This window comes from Arvicola amphibius, chromosome 4, assembly GCF_903992535.2.
Source record: "Arvicola amphibius chromosome 4, mArvAmp1.2, whole genome shotgun sequence".
Taxonomy (NCBI): domain Eukaryota; kingdom Metazoa; phylum Chordata; class Mammalia; order Rodentia; family Cricetidae; genus Arvicola; species Arvicola amphibius.
The window spans coordinates 5603228-5622691 of NC_052050.1; the positions used below are offsets into that span (position 1 = coordinate 5603228).

General features: G+C 52.9%; 1 protein-coding gene across 1 annotated transcript; it reads left to right on the top strand.

The window, feature by feature from the left end:
* The first annotated feature begins 268 nt into the window (after positions 1-268).
* Positions 269-18560, top strand: Exoc7 (exocyst complex component 7). Its single transcript, XM_038325957.1, has 18 exons — positions 269-389; positions 542-607; positions 2531-2715; positions 2907-3012; positions 6836-7058; positions 7643-7810; positions 12277-12422; positions 12633-12785; positions 13006-13104; positions 13453-13515; positions 13776-13842; positions 15197-15262; positions 15457-15577; positions 15797-15892; positions 16691-16754; positions 16925-16966; positions 17071-17204; positions 17447-18560. The coding sequence occupies exons 1-18, from the start codon at positions 330-332 to the stop codon at positions 17547-17549; spliced, it is 1962 nt and encodes a 653-aa protein (XP_038181885.1). The 5' UTR covers positions 269-329; the 3' UTR covers positions 17550-18560.
* Positions 18561-19464: the final 904 nt, after the last annotated feature.

Genomic DNA, 19464 nt, shown 5'->3' on the forward strand with positions numbered 1-19464 from the left:
TTCAATGAATGACCTCCTGCCTCAGTCTCCCAGTGTAGGAAGTGTGAGCTAGCATTCCCAGCAGGGGTCTGTCTTTCAAAGAAGCCGGTAGAGCAGCCTCACAGGTCAGGAGCCAGCAATTCCAGCCACACTCAAGATGGCTTCAGCCCGCAGCCCATTCGCGAGGGGCGGGGCGAAAGCTACACACTTCCGCCCGCCACTCCCAACATGGCGCCACCAGCGCGTCCGGAGGGGCGGGGCCGAGGGCGGAAGTGGGTGTGACCGGGACGGAAGCCGAGCGGGCGTCTGAGAGAAGTCCGCGGGCAGTGGGAGCAGGGCCGTCCGCTACGATGATTCCACCGCAGGAGGCTTCCGCCCGGCGGCGGGAAATCGAAGACAAGCTGAAGAAGGTGAAGCAGGGGAGAAAGTGAAGCCAGGGCGCCAGGGCATGGACTGTCGGGGGGAAGGAGAGACGCGGGCGGAGGTAGGCCGTGGGGGCGGGCGGTAGTGGTCTCCTTTCCCCGCCGGCTCGGAGTGATGTCCTTCTCTCCACTCCTTGCAGGAGGAGGAGACGCTGTCCTTCATCCGAGACAGCCTGGAGAAGAGCGACCAGCTCACTAAGAACATGGTGAGTAGCCCCTCAGCTGGGAGGCCGCAGACAGCCCACCCCCGGCCGCAGCGGAGGGGCTTGGGACGGACGGGGTGGGGGGAGCGGGTCCAGCGTGGGTAGCAACGGTGGTACTGTGTGGGCTTCGCTAGCTGCTCCCTGGTCTCCGCCCCCTCACCGAAGACACCGCGGGTCTGTACTTGTTGCAAACGTTTAGGGATACCCTATGGATGGGCTGGGACTGTTCCCTGTCATTGTCATTCAAGTGCTGAGTGCGCTCCTGGAAGGCTGGTTCCGTGAGATCACCGAGGCAGCGAAGTCCCAAGGGCTTTCGGGATAGAACCATCACAGAGAGCGATCTTAGACCTAGCCCTTGTCCCACAGCTTATTATGAGGTTCCTGGTGGGCAAGACTTGTTTTGGTTAGTTCGTCTACTAAAACAGACAACGCCATTCTCCCAGCGTGTCTGAGAAGGGACATAGAAATCAATGCCTGTTACGCTCTGGTATATGATGGGTGCTTTAACATGCTTTTATATCATATTATATTTTTTTAAAGATTTATTTATTTATTATGTATACAACATTCCTTCCATGTATGCTTGCATGCCAGAAGAGGGCACCATTTCTCATTATAGATGGCTGTGAGCCACCATGTGGTTGCTGGGAATTGAACTCAGGACCTCTGGAAGAGCAGTCAGTGCTCTTAACCTCTGAGCCATCTTTCCAGCCCCTTATATCATATTTTAAAAATGGTTTATATTCTTTTTTTTTTTTTTTTCGAGACGGGATTTCTCTGTGCAGCCCTAGCCGTCCTGGAACTCTATTTGTAGACCAGGCTGGCCTTGAACTCAGAGATCCACTTGCCTCTGCCTCCCCAGGACTGGGATTAACGGTGTGTCCCACCACCCGCTTGCTTCTTTATTCTTAGAGGAAACTGGAACACAAATTGAGTAAATACGAACCTGCATTTGTGTTTAGTCACACAATAATAAAGTCACATACTTCCTTTATGAGATTCACCTTTAGGGAAAGAGGTTTTGAAGGTAACAGCAATGTATTTGGGACTACTCTTCGTGAAGCCACTTCCTGTTCAGTCTAGGAAAATGTCAGAGAGAACAGAAATTGAGATTGGGCTTCAAAGAGTAGAAAGGAAGCTGTCCTGAGGTGATTATCATTTCTTATTTATTTATTTATTTATTTAGGTTTTTTGAGACAGGATTTTTCTGTAGCTTTGGAGCCTGTTCTTTTGTAGACCAGGCTGGCCTCAAACTCACAGACATCCACCTGCCTCTGCCTCCCGAGTGCTGAGATTAAAGGTGTGTGCCACCACTGCCCAGCTTCATTTCTCTTTTAAAGTTTACTTTTACTTTGTATTTGCTCTGTGAGTATGCAGTACCGTCATGGGCCAGAAGAGGACAGCAGACCCCCTGGCAGTGGAGTTTCAAGGCAGTCAGTTGTGGATGTGGGTGCTGAGAACTGAGCTCAGGTCCTCTGCAAGAGCAGCCAATGCGCTTAAACCCCTGAACCATCCCTCTAGCTCCCTAGGGTGATCATCTTAGGAAGAATTAGTTTGATGTTTTTCTTGCCTGAAGACAAGCACCAGCTGCTCCTCCAGAGGGCCTGGATTCAATTTCCAGCACCCACATGACAGCTCACAACTCTCTGTAAATACAGTTCCAGGGGATCTGGCCTTCTTGCAGAGACATACATGGAGGAAAAAACAAACAAACAAACTCAGTGCACATAAAAATAAATAAATCTTAAAAAAAAATAAAAAGATGAAATTTCACCAGTTTATCTTGAATCACGTATCATATACCAAATTAGGGACAAGCCCATTGTGTTCCTTCCTGTATGTAGCTTACTGTCTAGAAAACTAAGAAAAGGTAAGAGATGCCAGGATAACCCTGAGACCTGAGAGCCAGAGGCCTTCCTCCCGCAGGTGTCTATCCTGTCGTCCTTTGAGAGCCGGCTCATGAAGCTGGAGAACTCTATTATCCCCGTGCACAAGCAGACGGAGAATCTGCAGAGGCTGCAGGAGAATGTAGAAAAGACATTATCCTGCCTGGACCATGTCATCAGCTATTACCACGTAGCCAGCGACACTGAGAAGATCATCAGGGAGGGGTGAGTTGCGTGCAGAGGTTGCAGAACTAATGTCTCCTGGCCCAGTGACTCTAGGCTCTAGAAGGGAAATAAAACATATTTGAGCTTAGAGCCTCTCGTGCAGGCCCCCCCCCCCCCCGCCCCCGCACACCGTGTCCTTAGTCCGCCACTTTAATCCCATTCAAGGCTGATCCAGTGTTTTCCTTCCCCAGTCCCACAGGCAGGCTGGAAGAATACCTGGGAAGCATGGCCAAAATCCAGAAGGCTGTGGAGTATTTTCAGGACAACAGCCCGGACAGCCCAGAGCTCAACAAAGTGGTAAGAAACCAGTGGGATCCTGTGAGACAGAGGAGGCCTCCATCCCTGGGCTCATGAGCCACACGTGACCAGTGGAAAGGAGCGAGTAGAAGCCAGGTGTGGCGACTCATGCTTAGCACTTGTGAGACTGAGGCAGGAGGATCATGAGTTTGAGGCCAGCCTGAAATACATAGTGTTCCAGACTAGCCTGGGTTATGTAGTGAAGCCATATCTCAAAATACTAAAAAGTATATAAAAGAGTAAGATATGCCAGGCAGTGGTGGTGCACGCCTTTAATCCCAGCACTTGCGAGGCAGAGGCAAGTGGATTTCTCTGAGTTCAAGGCTAGCCTGGTATACAGAGTAAGTTCCAGGACAGCCAGGACTACACAGAGAAAACCTGTCTTGAAAAAATTAAATAAAAAGAATAAGGTACATAGTATTCAAAATGTAGGTGTTAGGTCCTGTGCCTCAGGAATTATAGACATAACTTTCTTTTATCATACTTTATAGTTAAATTATTTCAAATGTAAGTTTAACATTTGATTTATTTTAAAGATTTATTTATTATGTATACAACATTCTGCCTCCATGTATGCCCACACGCCAGAAGAGGGCGCCAGATCTCATTACAGATGGTTGTGAGCCACCATGTGGTTGCTGGGAATTGAACTCAGGACCTCTGGAAGAGCAGCCAGTGCTCTTAACCACTGAGCCATCTCTCCAGCCTTTAACATTTGATTTTTATATATGCGTTGGTGATTTCTTCACTTCAGTAAAGTGAAGGTCTACCTCGGCATGGTGCCTTACTAGCACTCAGGAGGTTGAGGCAGGATTGTTATAAGTCCAGATTGGGCTACATAGTGAATCCCAGGCTGGCCAAAGCTGCATAACAAAACCAATAAATCACATAAAATTAACCATTTCAGCCACGCATGATGACAAGTGCCTGTACTCTTGGCACTTGGGCAGAGGCAGGAGGATTACTTCAAATGTGAGGCCAGCCGGGCGGTGGTGGCGCACGCCTTTAATCCCAGCACTCGGGAGGCAGAGGCAGGCGGATCTCTGAGTTCGAGGCCAGCCTGGTCTACAAGAGCTAGTTCCAGGACAGGCTCTAGAAACTACAGGGAAACCCTGTCTCGAAAAAAAAAAAAAAAAAAAAAAAAAAAATGTGAGGCCAGCCTGGACCATATTTCATACTTCAGGCCCACAGGGGCTAACAAATCCAAACATGAGTTGTTGCCCTTGAGACTCTTTGTAAGCACACAGTTTGGTGGCCTGCGTGCCTGCCCGTTGTTGTCCCACCCTGACCCCAGTTGATCTCCAGAATCTTTCATCTCCCTGAACCCAAGCTCTGTGTGATTTAACGCCACGTGACCTAAGTGCCCTGCCGGGGCGTTCTGTTAGCGCGGGTTGGTTGAAGAAAGAAGGCGCTCAAGATGAAATGTTAAGGCCTGTGTGGCAGCGGGAAGAGCCAGGCTCTCTGACGGCTAAACCCCAGACAGCTGTACAAAGGCGTATTTATCGATTGTTACACAAATATTTGCCAAAAAAATCTAATTTACATGTCTTTTTTAAAATTTATTTATATTGTATGTGCATAGGTGTTTTGCCTACATGTATGTCATTGTGAGGGTCCTAGGTCCCCTGGAACTGGAGTTACAGACAGTTGTAAGCTTCCATGTGGGTGCTAGGAATTAAATCTAGGTCTGGAAGAGCAGCCAGTGCTTTTAACCACTGAACCGTCTTTCCAACCACAAGAAGGGGTACTTGGGGAGGGCTATCTGTACCTTCATCCTATTGCTGGTTCCCCTTTTGGAAATTGGGGATGCTAAGTATCAAATACATTACACATGCTAGGCAAGCGTTCTACCACTGGCCTATTTTCCTAGACACTAATAGTCCTTTTTTTTAATCTTTTAAAATAATTTGCTTATTTTATGTATATGTGTGTATGCCTGGGTGTATGTCTGTGCACCATATGCATGCAGTGCCCTCAGAGGTCAGGGTGCATCAGATCATCCCCTAGTACTAGAGTTTCAGGTAAGATACCCCATGCTAGGAAGTGCCCCCTTCCCCCTCGACTGTTTGCTTGTTTTGTTTTCAGTGTGCTTAAATGGTGCTGGGGACTGAACCTAGGAACTCACACATAGTAAGCAAGTGGTCAATCACAGAGCCCCGTCCCAGCCTTGTCTACCATGGAGCCCTGTCCCAGCCTTGTCTACTACGGAGCCCCGTCCCTAGCCTCAGAAGACCTTTGCTTAGGAGCAGACTTGCCCCCTTTCCTTCAGCCCTGGCCTCTGTCAGAAATGAGGGGTACATGATACTGTGTGATGAGCTGGTAACTAGCTCGGGTTGCCCAAGGTCCACTTGGCTATTTTGAGGACTGACCTCCCTAGGGTCAGTAGTTTAGTACATCAGTAGCCACAATACCACAGCCCCTCAGTGGTAAACCTGTCTTTTGTCAGGTGCTTCGTGTGTGTGTGTGTGTGTGTGTCTGTCTGTCTGTCTGTCTGTCTGTCTATAGATGTGTGGGTGGGTGCACATGCATCCATGTGTATGTGGAGGCCAGAGGCCAACCTGAAGAGACCAACCTGAGGTGGTGTTCCTCAGTAATGACGTCTTGTTTTTTTTTTAAAGACATTTATTTTTTTAAAAGATTTATTTATTTATTATGTATACTCTTCTGGCTTGCATGCCAGAAGAGGGCACCAGATCTCATTATAGATGGCTGTGAGTCACATTGCTGGGAATTGAACTCAGGACCTCTGGAAGAGCAGTCAGTGCTCTTAACCTCTGAGCCATCTCTCCAGCCCTGACGTCTTGTTTTTTGAGACAGTGTCTCTCACTGGAGCTGGCTCACTGATTAGGCTAGACTAGCCAGCTACTGCATCCCAAGGATCTGCCTGTCTTTACACGCACACCTGAGCAAGGGTTAAATTAAACCACCTATCACCGTACTCAGGGCAGTCCTCTGACTTCCACAACACATTAGCACGTGTGCACATGTTTTTATTTTTGTTCTTGAGACAGGGTCTCACTGTGTAGAGAGCTGCCCGGTTCTGTTTCTCGAGTGCTGGGATTAGAGGTGTATGCCACCACATCCAGGCTCATACCTAGCTGTCTAGGTGGGTGCTGGGATAGAACTTAGGTTTTTGTGCTTGCGTGGCAAACAAATTCCTAACTGACCTGTCTTCCTCGGCCTTGGCTTCTCTGTTTTAGTGTAATGTGGTTTGGTTTGTTTTTTTTTGTTTTTGTTTTTTTGTTGTTGTTGTGACAAGTTTCTCTGGGTAGCTCTGACTATCTTGGTACTTGCTCTGTAGACCAGCCTGGCCTCAAACTCCCAGAGATCCATCTGCCTCTGCCTCTCAAGTGCTGGTTTAGCATTATGTTTTTAAGGTTCATCTGTTTGCAGTATACTATATCAACTTACCTGCTTGTTTCTTTTACAAATCCCTTTCTAACTAGAGGACAATTAGCAGTGCAAATGAGAAAATAATAAACTAATGCTTGTTAAGCAGAGTTTGGCCTGTGAACATCAAGCATTTTTTGTTTATTTTTAGACAGGACCTCACTGTGTTGTCCTGACTGTTCTCAGACTCACAGAGATCCACCTGCCTCTGCTTCTTGAATGCTAGGATCAAAGGTATGCACCACCACACCTGGAGCAACCATCAGTTTTGAGAAACCGAAGGAAAGGAAATTAATTGCCAAGTCAGGCTTCCCAGGGTTTCTTCTGTGCTTTGAAGGAGGAGTGGCTGGGGTTCCAGAGGCCCAAGGGCGGGAAGGGCAGGGGCTGCAGATCCCAGCTCAGCAGCAGCAGCCTCCTTCCCTTGTCCTCGCAGAAGCTGCTGTTTGAGCGGGGGAAGGAGTCCCTGGAGTCTGAGTTCCGCAGTCTGATGACCCGGCACAGCAAGGTTGTCTCCCCTGTGCTCATCCTGGACCTGATCAGTGGTGATGATGACCTGGAGGTCCAGGAAGATGTGACCCTGGAGCATCTGCCTGAGAGTGTGCTCCAGGATGTGATCCGCATCTCCCGCTGGCTGGTGGAGTATGGCCGGAACCAAGGTGAGGGCTCCCTGTCCAGAAGCATGGCAGCTTTCCCGCCACCTCCCCCAACATTTTTTCCTTCCTTTCTTTCTTTCTTTCTCTCTCTCTCTCTCTCTCTCTCTCTCTCTCTCTCTCTCTCTCTCTCTCTCTCTCTCTCTTTCTTTCTCTCCCCCTCCCTCCCTCTCTCTGGAGTTGTAGGTGGTTGTGAGCCACCTGACATGGGTACTGGGAACTGGACTCGGATTCTCTGAAAGCAGCCAATACTTATACCTCGCACCCCCCCCCCAACATAGACCAGCAACAAAAACAAAGGCAGAACAAAGCAGAAAAACATATGCTACCAACACAAGCTGGTAGGGTAGGTGGTGGCTCTGTAGAGAGGGCTTGCCTGCCATACAGGAATTCCTCGCTTTGAACGCCCGCCTGTAATTGTTCTGTTGGAGGATAGCTTTTCCCTTTGAGACTGCCGGGTTTGAGATGAGATTATCCAGTGGCATCATGGCCTCTGCTGCCCCTCTGTACAGACGTGAAGCAGAGCGGGGGCCCTGTCTGGAGAGAGACAGGAACGCCGCTGGCATACTTCTGCTCCTCTCTCTCCCCAGATTTCATGAATGTCTACTACCAGATCCGCTCTAGCCAGCTGGACCGCTCCATCAAAGGCCTGAAGGAGCATTTCCGCAAAAGCAGTTCCTCCTCTGGGGTGCCCTACTCCCCTGCCATCCCCAACAAGAGGAAAGACACACCTACCAAGAAGCCCGTCAAGCGGCCAGGTGAGCTCGCCCTGACCATTTATGTAGCCGAAGAATCACAGGGTTATCTTTGTCCACTCTGGGGTGAGCAGTATCAGTCCATGTCTATGGTCACCTGGCTCCTAGGGACACAGGATAGAGCAAATGTCCCCTACCCAAAAGGCCCTGTAGATTCTTATACCCAGCAGCTATATGATTTCCATAAGATTTGGGGTTGAAGAAGATTTGGGCCACTAGTGTGCTTAATTGTCTCTGAGGCAGGGTGGCAGAGGCCATAGGTCAGAGTGACCTGCTAGGTCTCCTTCCCCTTGCTGTGTGGTCCAGTTGGGTGAGAAGGGGCAGGCACCCCAGCTTTCCAGGGAGCCAGATGAATATAAACTGCTCCTTAGTTGGAAAGTGGGCATGGCATAGAGGTGGGTGTGGGCAGTGAGACACCGCTCTCCTGGGAGCAGCCCACTGTCCACTCCTGACCTCACGTCCATATGGTCTGTGCTCCAGGCTAACTGTCTCTGTCAGCCTGGCAGTCCTCCGCCTCAAGAGAGGCTGACCTCAGCCCCAGGAGAGATAGGATGTTCCAGTAGCACCAGGAGAGAAAGCCAGAGGGCTGGAACTAGCGCCCGCCGTGGGCTTCCAGCTGCTGCTCAGGCCTGGCTAGGGAACACGCTCTCCTAACAGCAGGCCTTGAGTAGAGCGCACACCCTCATTTTCCAGTCCCCAGCCCACCAAGCCCTTTGGAGCAACCACGTCACCTGCTTCTCAGGCTTTGCTTAAGGTTGGAGACACGGCCAAAAGAGGCTGCCTTCTGGGCTTGGTGGCCTCTGCAGGACATGCATTGTCTTCTACCCTTTAGTGAGGGTCCTGGACGCCCCAGTAGAGAACTTGCTGTACAGGGACTCCTCTAACCCCCCTGCTGGACCAGCTGCCTGCATGCTTGGGGTCCGTGCCTTCCTATGGGGAGGAGCTGTATCCATGAGGCTGCCAGGGCCTCAGCTGCTCTGCTTGCTTCCTCTTCCTCCTGGTTCTTTGACAAGCCCACTAGACTCCAGGACCCTGTTTGCCCTGCTCCAGTATCCACTGGCCTGCAGGTTCTAGACTTTCAGAAAGAGGGGTATGACCTACCCCAGGGCTCTCCATCAACTTAACCTGTCCTTGTGGAGATGCAAAGGACTGTGAGGCCCCTGTGGTTCTGTAGGGTTCTAGGAGTTGGCAGGAGTGAGTGGACTCAGACTGAGGTGAGGGTGATGGAGTCAGGCCCTCAGGACATCTGTCCCCACTCTGAGGACAGAAGAGTTTGGCCTCATTGATGAGGCACCAACCTCAGCATCTGCTCTTCTAATTGGGCACCTGATGGACTCGGTTGCTGCCAGGTCGCTTCCCCATTTCCTTGCAGCCAGTGTGCTGGTTAGGTCCCTGTTGGGCCCACAGGCCATCTGCTCCTGGGTAGGTTGTGGGGCAGGAATCTGATTCACTCATTACTAGGGTGCTCACTGAGGAGGGAACACGGAGAGAAGCAGATGTGAGCTGGCCTGCCAGAAAGAGTTAGTGGTAGTTAATTTCAGTGTGGTACAAACAGAGATGAGCCAGCTGAACCCTGTCCCGCCCTGCATAGCTTGGTGGGTGCTGTGAGGACAGCAGCCTTGCATTCTGCTGTGGTGGAGGAGTCTCAGGAAAGGTGGTACAGTCTGGCTCCTTCATGACTCACCTCCCGGTCCATTTGCCAACTAGGAGCAGTGCCTACTGGCCAACAAGCTACCTGTGTCCCCACACTGTGGGCTCTGAGATGTCTTCGTCCCCGAAGGCCGGGCTGCCACACTTCATTTGTTCTTATTTGTGATACTGTCTGTTCTTTTCCCCATGGCAAGAGCTTGTCGCCTTTACCAGCTCCTTGCCGGTGGTGGCTCCTGTTTGCCCCTCCCTAGCTTTTCAGTTTGTTACCACTGCTGTGTTGGCTGAGTGTCTTCTGGGGTGTGGGCCCTCCATCTCCATCATAGCTCTGCAGGAAGCTGAGACCTCTGTTTTCCCCACCCCAAACCCCTCAGGGCTGCCTGCCCTAGACTGCTGTCTGGCTTATGTCCCTACACTGAGCATGCTCAGGGAACTCAGCCTGGAGTTTCAGCTGGTCTCCAGGAAATCCCCAGGTTACCCTGTCCTGCCCTCAAGTGTGAGAGCTTTGCCGCTAGGCCTTCAGCCCACTCGGCTAGGACGCTACTCAGCAGAACCTCTTCCTTCTTTATGCCCCTCCTTTTTGTCACCTCCTGTCCCCTCCTAAAGTGAACTCAGATCCAGAACTGAGGGTCAGTGTCAAGCCCAGGGCTTGAGTTTGGCCACACTTTCTGCTCTCCATCCTTCAGGGTCTCCGGTGACCCTGGTAGGACCTGCTGGCAGAGGTGTTGAGGGGCACACTTGCTGTTGGGGCGGGTGCGGGCTGGGCAGGTGGAGGGCCGCTGCTGTTTTCTCTCACTCATTTCCTAGGTCTTCCTCTCTCCTCTCTGTGGCTCTGGTGACAGGGACGATCCGTAAGGCTCAGAACCTTCTGAAACAGTATTCCCAGCATGGTCTAGATGGGAAAAAGGGGGGCTCTAACCTCATTCCTCTGGAAGGTAACCACCCTGTGTTCCTTTTCCGTCACCCCACTTCTACTGTGAGTCCACTCACTCATTAGGCAGGGCAGAGCCTCTCCCAGGAGGGCCTTGGGACAAATCCTGAGGGGGCTGGGCGGGAGTGGCAAACCCTGATGCTCTTCAGTCTTCAACAGGCCCAAGGACAAGTTTCATGACCCTGGCTTTGTCCTGCCTGGCTCTGCCCTTCCTAAGGTTCGTCCTCCCTGTCTCTGTCTTTGTGTCCTGTGTAAACTTAGAGAAAATTGTCATGGGGCAGCCCTTTCACGCCCAGATAAGCAGGGCAGGACCAAGTTGGTCAACACCTCTCGGCTACTGTGCTCTGTAGAAAGGGAGCTTCTTGTATCTAAGGGGACAGGCTGCCTAGAGGACATGTTCCTCCTCCGCTGCCAGGAGAGGGACAGCCAGTCCAGCTGTGGTAGTGGAGCCACCTCCTCCAAAAGAGTCGCCCTGGGATGCAAAGGACGACTGTCCTCACTCACTCAGCACTGACATTTCTCAGTTTCCCTGGGGCCATGCACCTTCTCTTGGCCTCCCTGTGTTAGAAAGCAAACAGCCAGGGATGGTCCTAAGCAGTCCCTGAGAGTCAGGCTTGAAATGGCTGTTCCCAGTGGGGTTTGAGGCAGTGGAGGGGCTCAGAGCCCTCCTCGGTGGTCCCTCCCTGTGCCCCATTTCATGCTCCACTCCGCTCCTGGAGATCAAGGGCTTCTTCCCTGTACCCCAGTGGGCAGCTGCCTGTCCTCTGGATAAACGCTGCTTGTGTTTGTGGGCTGACATCTTGCTAGGTCACGAGCATGATTTCTGAGTTAAGCACCTGTCCGACAAGCACGGGCCACTGGCCAGTGGGTACTGTAGTTCAGCCCAGGGCAGCCGCTGACACTGCCTATGAAGCAGTCCCTCGGATGGCCTGCTCTGCTCTGAGGACGGGCCTGGCCTGTGTCCTGGCTCCCCCTCCAGTCTCTTTTGGGCACTAGGTCTCCTTGCCTCTTGTGAGATGGGAGTACGTGCTTGGCTCTTGGGGCCTGGCCAGAGGAGAAGCTGCAGCTTGGTCTTGGAAGGCAGGCAGGAGGGCAGGTGGCTGCTCCAAGGTCATGAGCTGCGGTATCTCACTTTTGGAGCCACTCATAACTTATGAAACCAGACTGCTCTGTCCTGGGGCCCCTGCCCATCTTCCCAGAGTGGGATGCGCTCTGCTCGTAGAGCAGCTCAGCAGGGAGCCCTCCGACTCCGGGGCTCATTATCTCTTCTTGGATGGTTTTGCTTTGCTGAGATAGAGGCTCACTATGCACCCTAGGCTGGCCTTGAACTTGGACCCCTACCCCATCCGCCTGAGTGCTGGGATCGTAGGCGTACATCACTCTTAGCCTCTTCTCAGAATTAACTCCTCTCCACACACCAGCCCGCCTCGTAGGCCATAGCCCTCTGCTCCCTTACGCTTCTTAGGGTCTGGTGAGATTGGTGACGACCTTTATAGGAACCTCATCTCCCAGATTGAGGACCACAGTGACTACCTCTTAAAGTGGACACTGCCACCTGCCCATCCCACACTGCCCTCTTCCAAGCCCAATTCAGAATCCTCAGGCCTGGGGTCAGACGACCTTACCCAGGACATTGGTTTAGGAACTTTCCTTCCCTCGAGATTTCTCCACCACCTCTCATGTTTGCTCTGGGGCTATGAGCGCTGCCTGTGCTGAGTGGAAAGATGCCAGGACAGCTTTTGGACTTGGCACCTGCTCTCCCAGACCTGCCAGAGCCGCTCTCATGGCAACCTGTCACATAGTCTCTCTTTCTGCTCACTGCTGCTCTGGGCTAGCCCAGGAGCTGGAGAGACTGAGGCCCCAGGCACTCACGAGCACGCTGTCTCTCCAGGGAGAGATGACATGCTGGATGTGGAGACTGACGCCTACATTCACTGCGTCAGCGCCTTTGTCAAGCTGGCCCAGAGTGAATACCAGCTGCTGGCGGACATCATTCCTGAGCACCATCAGAAGAGAACCTTTGACTCCTTGATTCAGGTCTTGCCCTGCCCACCTGCAGCTCTGAGCACCGACCCATGTGACTTACTGCAGAAGCTATGGGAGGGGGGCAGCCTGTCACCCTAAACCTTGACTCTGGTGTAGTTCATGACCCCCTCTCCATCCTTCACACCCACAGGGTTCCCCCACTGTCCCTAGAAACCTGCTCTGCTCTGTGCCTTACTGACAGGGTCCTTGTCCTTCTCTCAGGATGCACTGGACGGACTGATGCTCGAGGGGGAGAACATCGTGTCTGCTGCCAGGAAAGCCATCATCCGCCATGACTTCTCCACGGTGCTCACAGTCTTCCCCATCCTGCGGCACCTCAAGCAGACCAAGCCTGAGTTTGACCAGGTGCTCCAGGTATGTGGGCCTTTCTCACACGGCTTGCTTTGATTCATGCTCTCCTGCCTCTCTTCTGTAGTGGCTCTGAGGGGCTTTGGACAAGTTAGGATGCTCACAAGGTAAGAGAAGAGCTGTAGCTAATCTTGAACTAGAGAATGCAGCCTCTGGAGTGAGGGCTAGGAATTAGACACACAGCTCTCTGGACTCTGATGAAGATGTCAACCACGTCCTTCCTCAGGGCACAGCAGCCAGCACCAAGAACAAGCTGCCCAGCCTCATCACCTCCATGGAGACCATTGGAGCCAAAGCACTAGAAGACTTTGCTGACAACATTAAGGTACCCGCAGCCCCTTTCCCTTTCACTAGACCCAACTTGCTCACAGAGCTATGGGGACCCCTCAGAGAGCAGGCCTTCAAGAGAGTCAGGTTTGCTCTGTAGAAAAACCCCTTCACTCTGGTTTCCTGAGGAGATCCTCTGGGCTCCTCTGTTTCTTCCCCGGCACTGATGCCCTCGGAGGCAGACATCCTTGTCTTGCTCAGCTTCTGAGGCTGAGGGGCAGCATAACACCGATGTACCAGGAGGTGGCGCCATAGGAAGGCCGACTAGGGCTCACCGTGAACCAGAGGCCATTGGTGAGAGCCCTTTTCTGGGAACCAGAGGCTGTTTTTTTTTTCCCTCCCACAGAATGATCCAGACAAAGAATACAACATGCCGAAGGATGGCACCGTCCACGAGCTTACAAGCAACGTAGGTGCTACTCAAACGCTGCTGGCGAGGTGGGACAGAGCACTCCAGCTCAGACGCTGGGGGTATAGCACCAATGGGGACCCTCCCTGCAGTCACTGGTGGTGAGGGGCCAGCTTCTCCAGCACACAGGCAGCCAGAGTCCAAAGATGGCACTTAACTTTCCGGTTGCTCTTGTCACTGTCCTGCTGGCTGGAAAGGGTGTATAGGAAGCCATTACCTTGGCCTACCCCCGACCCTCTCGGGTGTGCTCTCTCCACCAGGCCATCCTTTTCCTGCAGCAGCTTCTGGACTTTCAGGAGACGGCAGGTGCCATGCTGGCCTCTCAAGGTACACAGCACCCCAGTTAGGCTTGCCTGTGCCCTCTGCCCCCTCTCGCCTGGGGACATAGAGTTAGGCCCTAGGAGGCCCCTAACTTGCTCTGGGTGAGGGCAGGGTGTGCTGAGGGGTGGAGTAGGATTAAGACTTGGCCTGTGGGGGAGCCCAAGCCCCATGGACTTGTTGGAGTGAGCACAAGGAGGGTTGGGTTTGCTGGCTTCTTATGAACCCCAGCCCTTTGCTTGCTCCTTTGGCTGTCAGTTCTGGGGTGGGCACTGCAGGTCTTGGGTGCTCATCCTGCCCTGCCCGGCTTCTGTACTTCTCCACTCCTCCTGCATCGTCTGCCTACTCTGTTGCTCCATCTCCTAGCTGCCCCTTGGTGGGGCTGGAGCTTGGGAGGCTGGCATGTAAGGAAGGGTGCTCTTCTGGGCATTTTTGTTTGTGGGGGCAAGACGCCAAGGAGCTGCTGGTTCTCTCGGGCTGTGCTTTCCAGTGTTTTCTGGTCTTGAGTTAGTTCGGCTTGGTGTGTCTGCTGCCTGTGTCTGGCTGTCATGGGGGAAGGTCTGCTTGGCTTGGGGTGACACAGCCATTTCTAACCTGTTTTTTGCACTTTTGCATCTTTCTCCCTCCTCTGTTTCCCTCCTCCCCCTCTGTGTGCACTGCCTGTCACTCCGTAGTTCTTGGGGACACATACAATATTCCTTTAGACCCCCGAGGTAAGCAGTGTGTCCCCCAGCCCCATTCTCCCCTCCAAAGCCCAGTGGGTAAGGTTCCCAGGGGACCAGTTCTCAGGACCCACTGGGGGCAGGGCAAAGGGGCATGAGTTCTTTAAGGATGCCCTCATTTTCTCCTCTTCCCTTCATAGCTGCCTTCTGTCTCCAAGTCTATCCAGGCAGTACCCTAATGGGTCTAGCACCCTAAGAATACCCCCTGGCTTGCCTGGCCCTTCCTTCCCCTTGGCCTGTTCTGCATCAGCAGGGTGGGGGTTTCAAGAGCATGTGAAGAGAAGGTGGAAAGACTGGGTGGCCCTGTCCAGAAACCCTTGCTGTTGGCAAATAAGTAAAAGGGATCTAATAGATACCACCCATCTTATTTTGGGGACCAGGCTGGGAAAGTGGGGAAGGCGTTGGTACCCTACACCTCTCCTACCTGCCTGCCTGCTATCATGGGTAGGTTCCTTAGCCCATTATTGTAGAGGACAGCCCTGGGATCCAGAAAGAGTCCATAATGCTTCCTGTAGCTCAGAAGGTACCCATCTCTGCCTGAGCTCTTCCTTCAGTCCTGCCTGCCCCAGCATTTCCTCCTCTGCCCCTGGGGTGTGGAAAGGGACCATTGCCACCACAGTAACAGCACATCTCCCTCTCAGAAACCAGCTCTTCGGCCACCAGCTACAGCTCCGAGTTCAGCAAGCGCCTGCTGAGCACCTATATCTGTGAGTCTCCCTGGCCTCAGTGCTGTCCTCTCATTCCTGGGTCCCTCCCTGGTCGTGGAATAGTAACCTGCATTCTAGTTCAGGACCCCAGCTCTGAGAAGTCAGAAGAACACGGAAGAGTTGTCAGGGCAGTGAGCAGGGCAGGTCCTAGTGCTCGTATCCTGTGATGTAAGTGGCCCTATCTTTCTGTATAGGCAAAGTCTTGGGAAACCTGCAGCTGAACTTGCTGAGCAAGTCCAAGGTGTATGAGGACCCAGCACTGAGCGCCATCTTCCTACACAACAACTATAACTACATCCTCAAGTCCTTGGAGAAGTAAGTGGCCCTGCCTTGGCTGGGCAGCCATGCCAGCCTCTGCCTTCCAGGACCAGACACTGCATCTGCAGCCTCCTAGCCTTGTGTGCTCCAGTCTCTGGTCAGCAACCAGGCCTCCATTTGAGCTCAGGAAGGTTCCGAATGGGAAGGTGCCAAGGCCAGCGATTTCTGGACCCCAGGAATTTCTTCTCTTTCTCTTCTTCTTCCTCCTCCACTCAGGTCTGAGCTGATCCTGCTGGTGGCTGTGACCCAGAAGACTGCTGAGCGTTCCTACCGGGAGCACATCGAGCAGCAGATCCAGACCTACCAGCGCAGGTAAGAGGCCGCCAGCCCTCTGCGGTCCCCCTGAACCCACCACACTTCCTTCTCAGCCCCTCCAGCAGCTGCTGCTGTATCACTGGTAACCCACTGTCTGTTTTCCTTCTTGGGGTTTGTTGTTAGTGCTAGGACTCAAAGCCAGGGCCTTGCTCAGGCTGAGTCTGCCACTAGCTAAGCCCCCAGCAATTTTTTTTTCTTTTTGTTTTTTAAATCTAATTCATGGGTGGAGAGAGAAGCTCCCTCTTCCTCCCCTTGCTTGCTGCTCCCCAGGGACCACATAGCCTCTTCAGAATGGTCTGCCAAGTGTCATGGCTAAGAATAGTTGAAAAGGGGACTGTCAAGAGATGTGAACAATGTTTAGTCCTGGAGAACAGCGGGGTTGTGAGAGCCCTTGAACTTGGAAAGGTTCTGGGTGTTTCTCTGGTTTCCTTGGCCTGTTTCTTTCTGAGTATTTCCCACTTCCTTCCTGTTTATCTGTCCTCTGCTCCCTCTTTTCCCATCTGTTTCTCTCTCTTAATTTGCCACAATATTGATGTGAACTCTGGTCGGCAACATTTGTTCAGTTTATCGAGCGCCTTCTGCTTCCTGTTCCTAATTGTCAATGCGAGCAGCTTCAGCATTTTCTGTTCCCAAGGAGAGCATCTCTGTTGTTTTGCTTACTCCTGACCCAGATAATTCCTACTGCCCCCACCTTCAGTAGATTGAGAGGTTTGAAAAACAAACCCAGCTGACTTTAGGGAAGAAGTTGCTGTCTGAAGTTGTTCCTCTCTGTCTTCTCACCCTGCTGTCTGGCAGCTGGTTAAAGGTGACTGATTACATCGCAGAGAAGAATCTACCAGTGTTCCAGCCTGGAGTCAAGGTGAGCCTAAGGCCTGTGCCGGGAAGGGGTGTCAAGCCGATGTGACGCTTGTATCTTAGGAGAAGTGGACAAGCATCTCTGGAGGCCATGAGGGTGGCGGGAGAGGGTGGCGTGGTTCTGCTCTGAGCAAGGCCTTCTCTGTTGCCTCCCTCTGCTCTCTGGACCCCCAGCTCCGGGACAAGGAGCGGCAGATGATTAAGGAACGTTTCAAGGTGAGTCAAGGGCCTCCCTCCCGCTGATTGCTGCTGCCACGGTGGCAATGTAGACACAAAGCTTTTGTCTCTTGGTCCCTCCTTCCTACCTGTTTGGTGGTCAGGGATTCAATGATGGCCTTGAAGAACTGTGCAAGATCCAGAAGGCCTGGGCCATTCCCGACACAGAGCAGAGGGACAAGATTCGACAAGCTCAGAAAAGCATTGTCAAGGAGACCTATGGGGCCTTTCTGCACAGGTGAGCCCTCACCCCCCCCCCCCGGGCCTCTGCTGCCCGCTTTCCAGGTGACCTGCATGCTCCTTTCCTCAGGGAAGCAAAGTTGCAATAGGGTGGGACAGCATGTTTGGTGCTCTGGGCTTTGGAATGTCATTTGGGGTACCCTACCATCTTAGCACCCAGTCAGAGGGCTAAGGGAGCTAACACTTAGGCTGAGGGTGGAGATTCTCTCCCCTTGACCTCCTATCATGGTGCCTGGTCAGGTATGGCAGCGTGCCCTTCACCAAGAACCCCGAGAAGTACATCAGGTACCGTGTGGAGCAGGTGGGCGACATGATCGATCGCCTTTTCGACACCTCTGCCTAAGCCCGCCCGCGTGCTGCCGTGTGGGTGCCAAGAATGGGATGGCAGACTCCACCCTGGTCTACTTCCGTCCTCTTCAGCCCACAGATGAGCGGGCTCAAAGAACAGGCCAAATGGCAGCCGGCACAGCTGGAGGCCAGACTGTCATGTGACCTACTCTCTGGGACTTGTGCAGTAGCCACAGTTCTCTGGAATGCCCTGCTACCTGGGAGTCCCCTGGCAACAAGAGGCGGGAGGGCTCTTTCTCTGGTCCCTTTGGATCTAGCACACTGTGAGAAGTGTTTGGAGGAGCTGTGAACCACCCTGTGGGGCCAGCCCCTCAGGCATCTGTTCCCTGGCTCCCAGCTTCGGTGCTCACGACCCAGGGCACGCAGTGGTGGCTACAGAAACTTTAGCCTAGAAGCATGAGGGGCAGGGAACTGGCGGACAAAGAGAAGCAATTCAGGAGCAAAGTGTGAGGCCGTGAGGGTGAAGCTGGGCTGTAGTTGGCAATGAACAACTGTGTCAGGAAGGGCAGACCCTTAGGGTGCATTTGGGTGATGGCTTGTTTTGCTTTTATACACGGGGATGCATGAGCCTCCTGCTAGAGAATGGAGCTGACCCTCTCTAGAGACACTGTCCTAGCCATAGGAACTGTGCTGTACCCTCAAATCTGTATCCCTAGGCCCCATCCTGTTACAGACTGGGCTGTCCACCAGGAGGCTACCTTGCCAGGGGCCAGGTCACACTTGCATGTGTCCCATATCCACACTGGCCACATACATGACCTGACTGCACATCACACTGGCCACATACATGACCTGACTGCACATCACACTCCCACATACATGAGGAAGAAGGTGTGCTCAGCAACTGTTGCTCGGCCCTTTCTTGAACTCTTTCCTGCTCCGGAAGTTGCTGGCAGGGAAAGGAACCGTCTTCCAGAGCAGAAGGGTAAAAGACAGGGCTTCTTAGTCCAGAGTGTCCCTTCTTTAGATCCTCGACTAATTAAAGTTTGCGTCTGGTTCTTCCTAAGCCTCCTCTAGAGGAAAACACCCGTTCAGAGAAATTTGCCAAGCATGAACTTCTCTTGGGCCTTTGGGGGGATGATTCTGCCTGGCTTCATACATGCTTCTACCTGGGGAGATAAAGATGGCACCAGAGCCAGGTGCCAGCAGACGGATGCTGAGAGCCTGCAGCCAGCCAGTCTCCGAGTCTGGTCGGCTGCAGGTGCGCAGCTTACCACTCCGCTGTTACATCTCCATGAGCCACACTCCCGGGGTGGGCCTTACCCTTGGGGCTGTTCTTGTCTCCAGGGCTGTCTCTCCATGGCAGCCTTGGTGCTGAGGAAGAGCAGCAGCAGGTGAAGAAGTCAGCTGCCTTTGGAGGGGCAGGGGCTGCACTGGGGAAGCGTGGAGGGCGGGGCCAGCAACGGTGTCGTTTCATAGGCAGTGCTTGCAGCGGCGGCTCCCTGGGGACCAACCCCACCCCCACCGGGATGGACTGGGCTCAGTGTTCTTCAGGTGCAGCTTGGAAGGAAAAACGCATTTCCTGGGATGTGGAGAGAGCAGGCAGAAGGGAGACCACCATGCCTCTGGGGATATTTATACCATCACTCCCCCTCCACCAGGCTACCAGCCTCTTCTCAGGTGGACTCTGTATCACTGGGAAGCAGGGCATAGGATGCCCGAGTGGGACCTGAGCTTTCGCGTCATGAACTACATATTCTTTCTTGACACACTCTCTTCTACCACATGGTAGAGGATGGCCTGGAACTCCAGCTCCATCACTGAAAGGGGTAGGATATGTCTCTTGAGAGAGACAAGCCCCAGAAGCTGCAGGCTTCTGAGGGCAGGTGGGAGAGCCAATCTGCAAGGTCTCCCTGGCCTTTGGGGGCGCACCGGATGGCCTACAGTTAGAGAAAAGCCTTAGCCGCAGA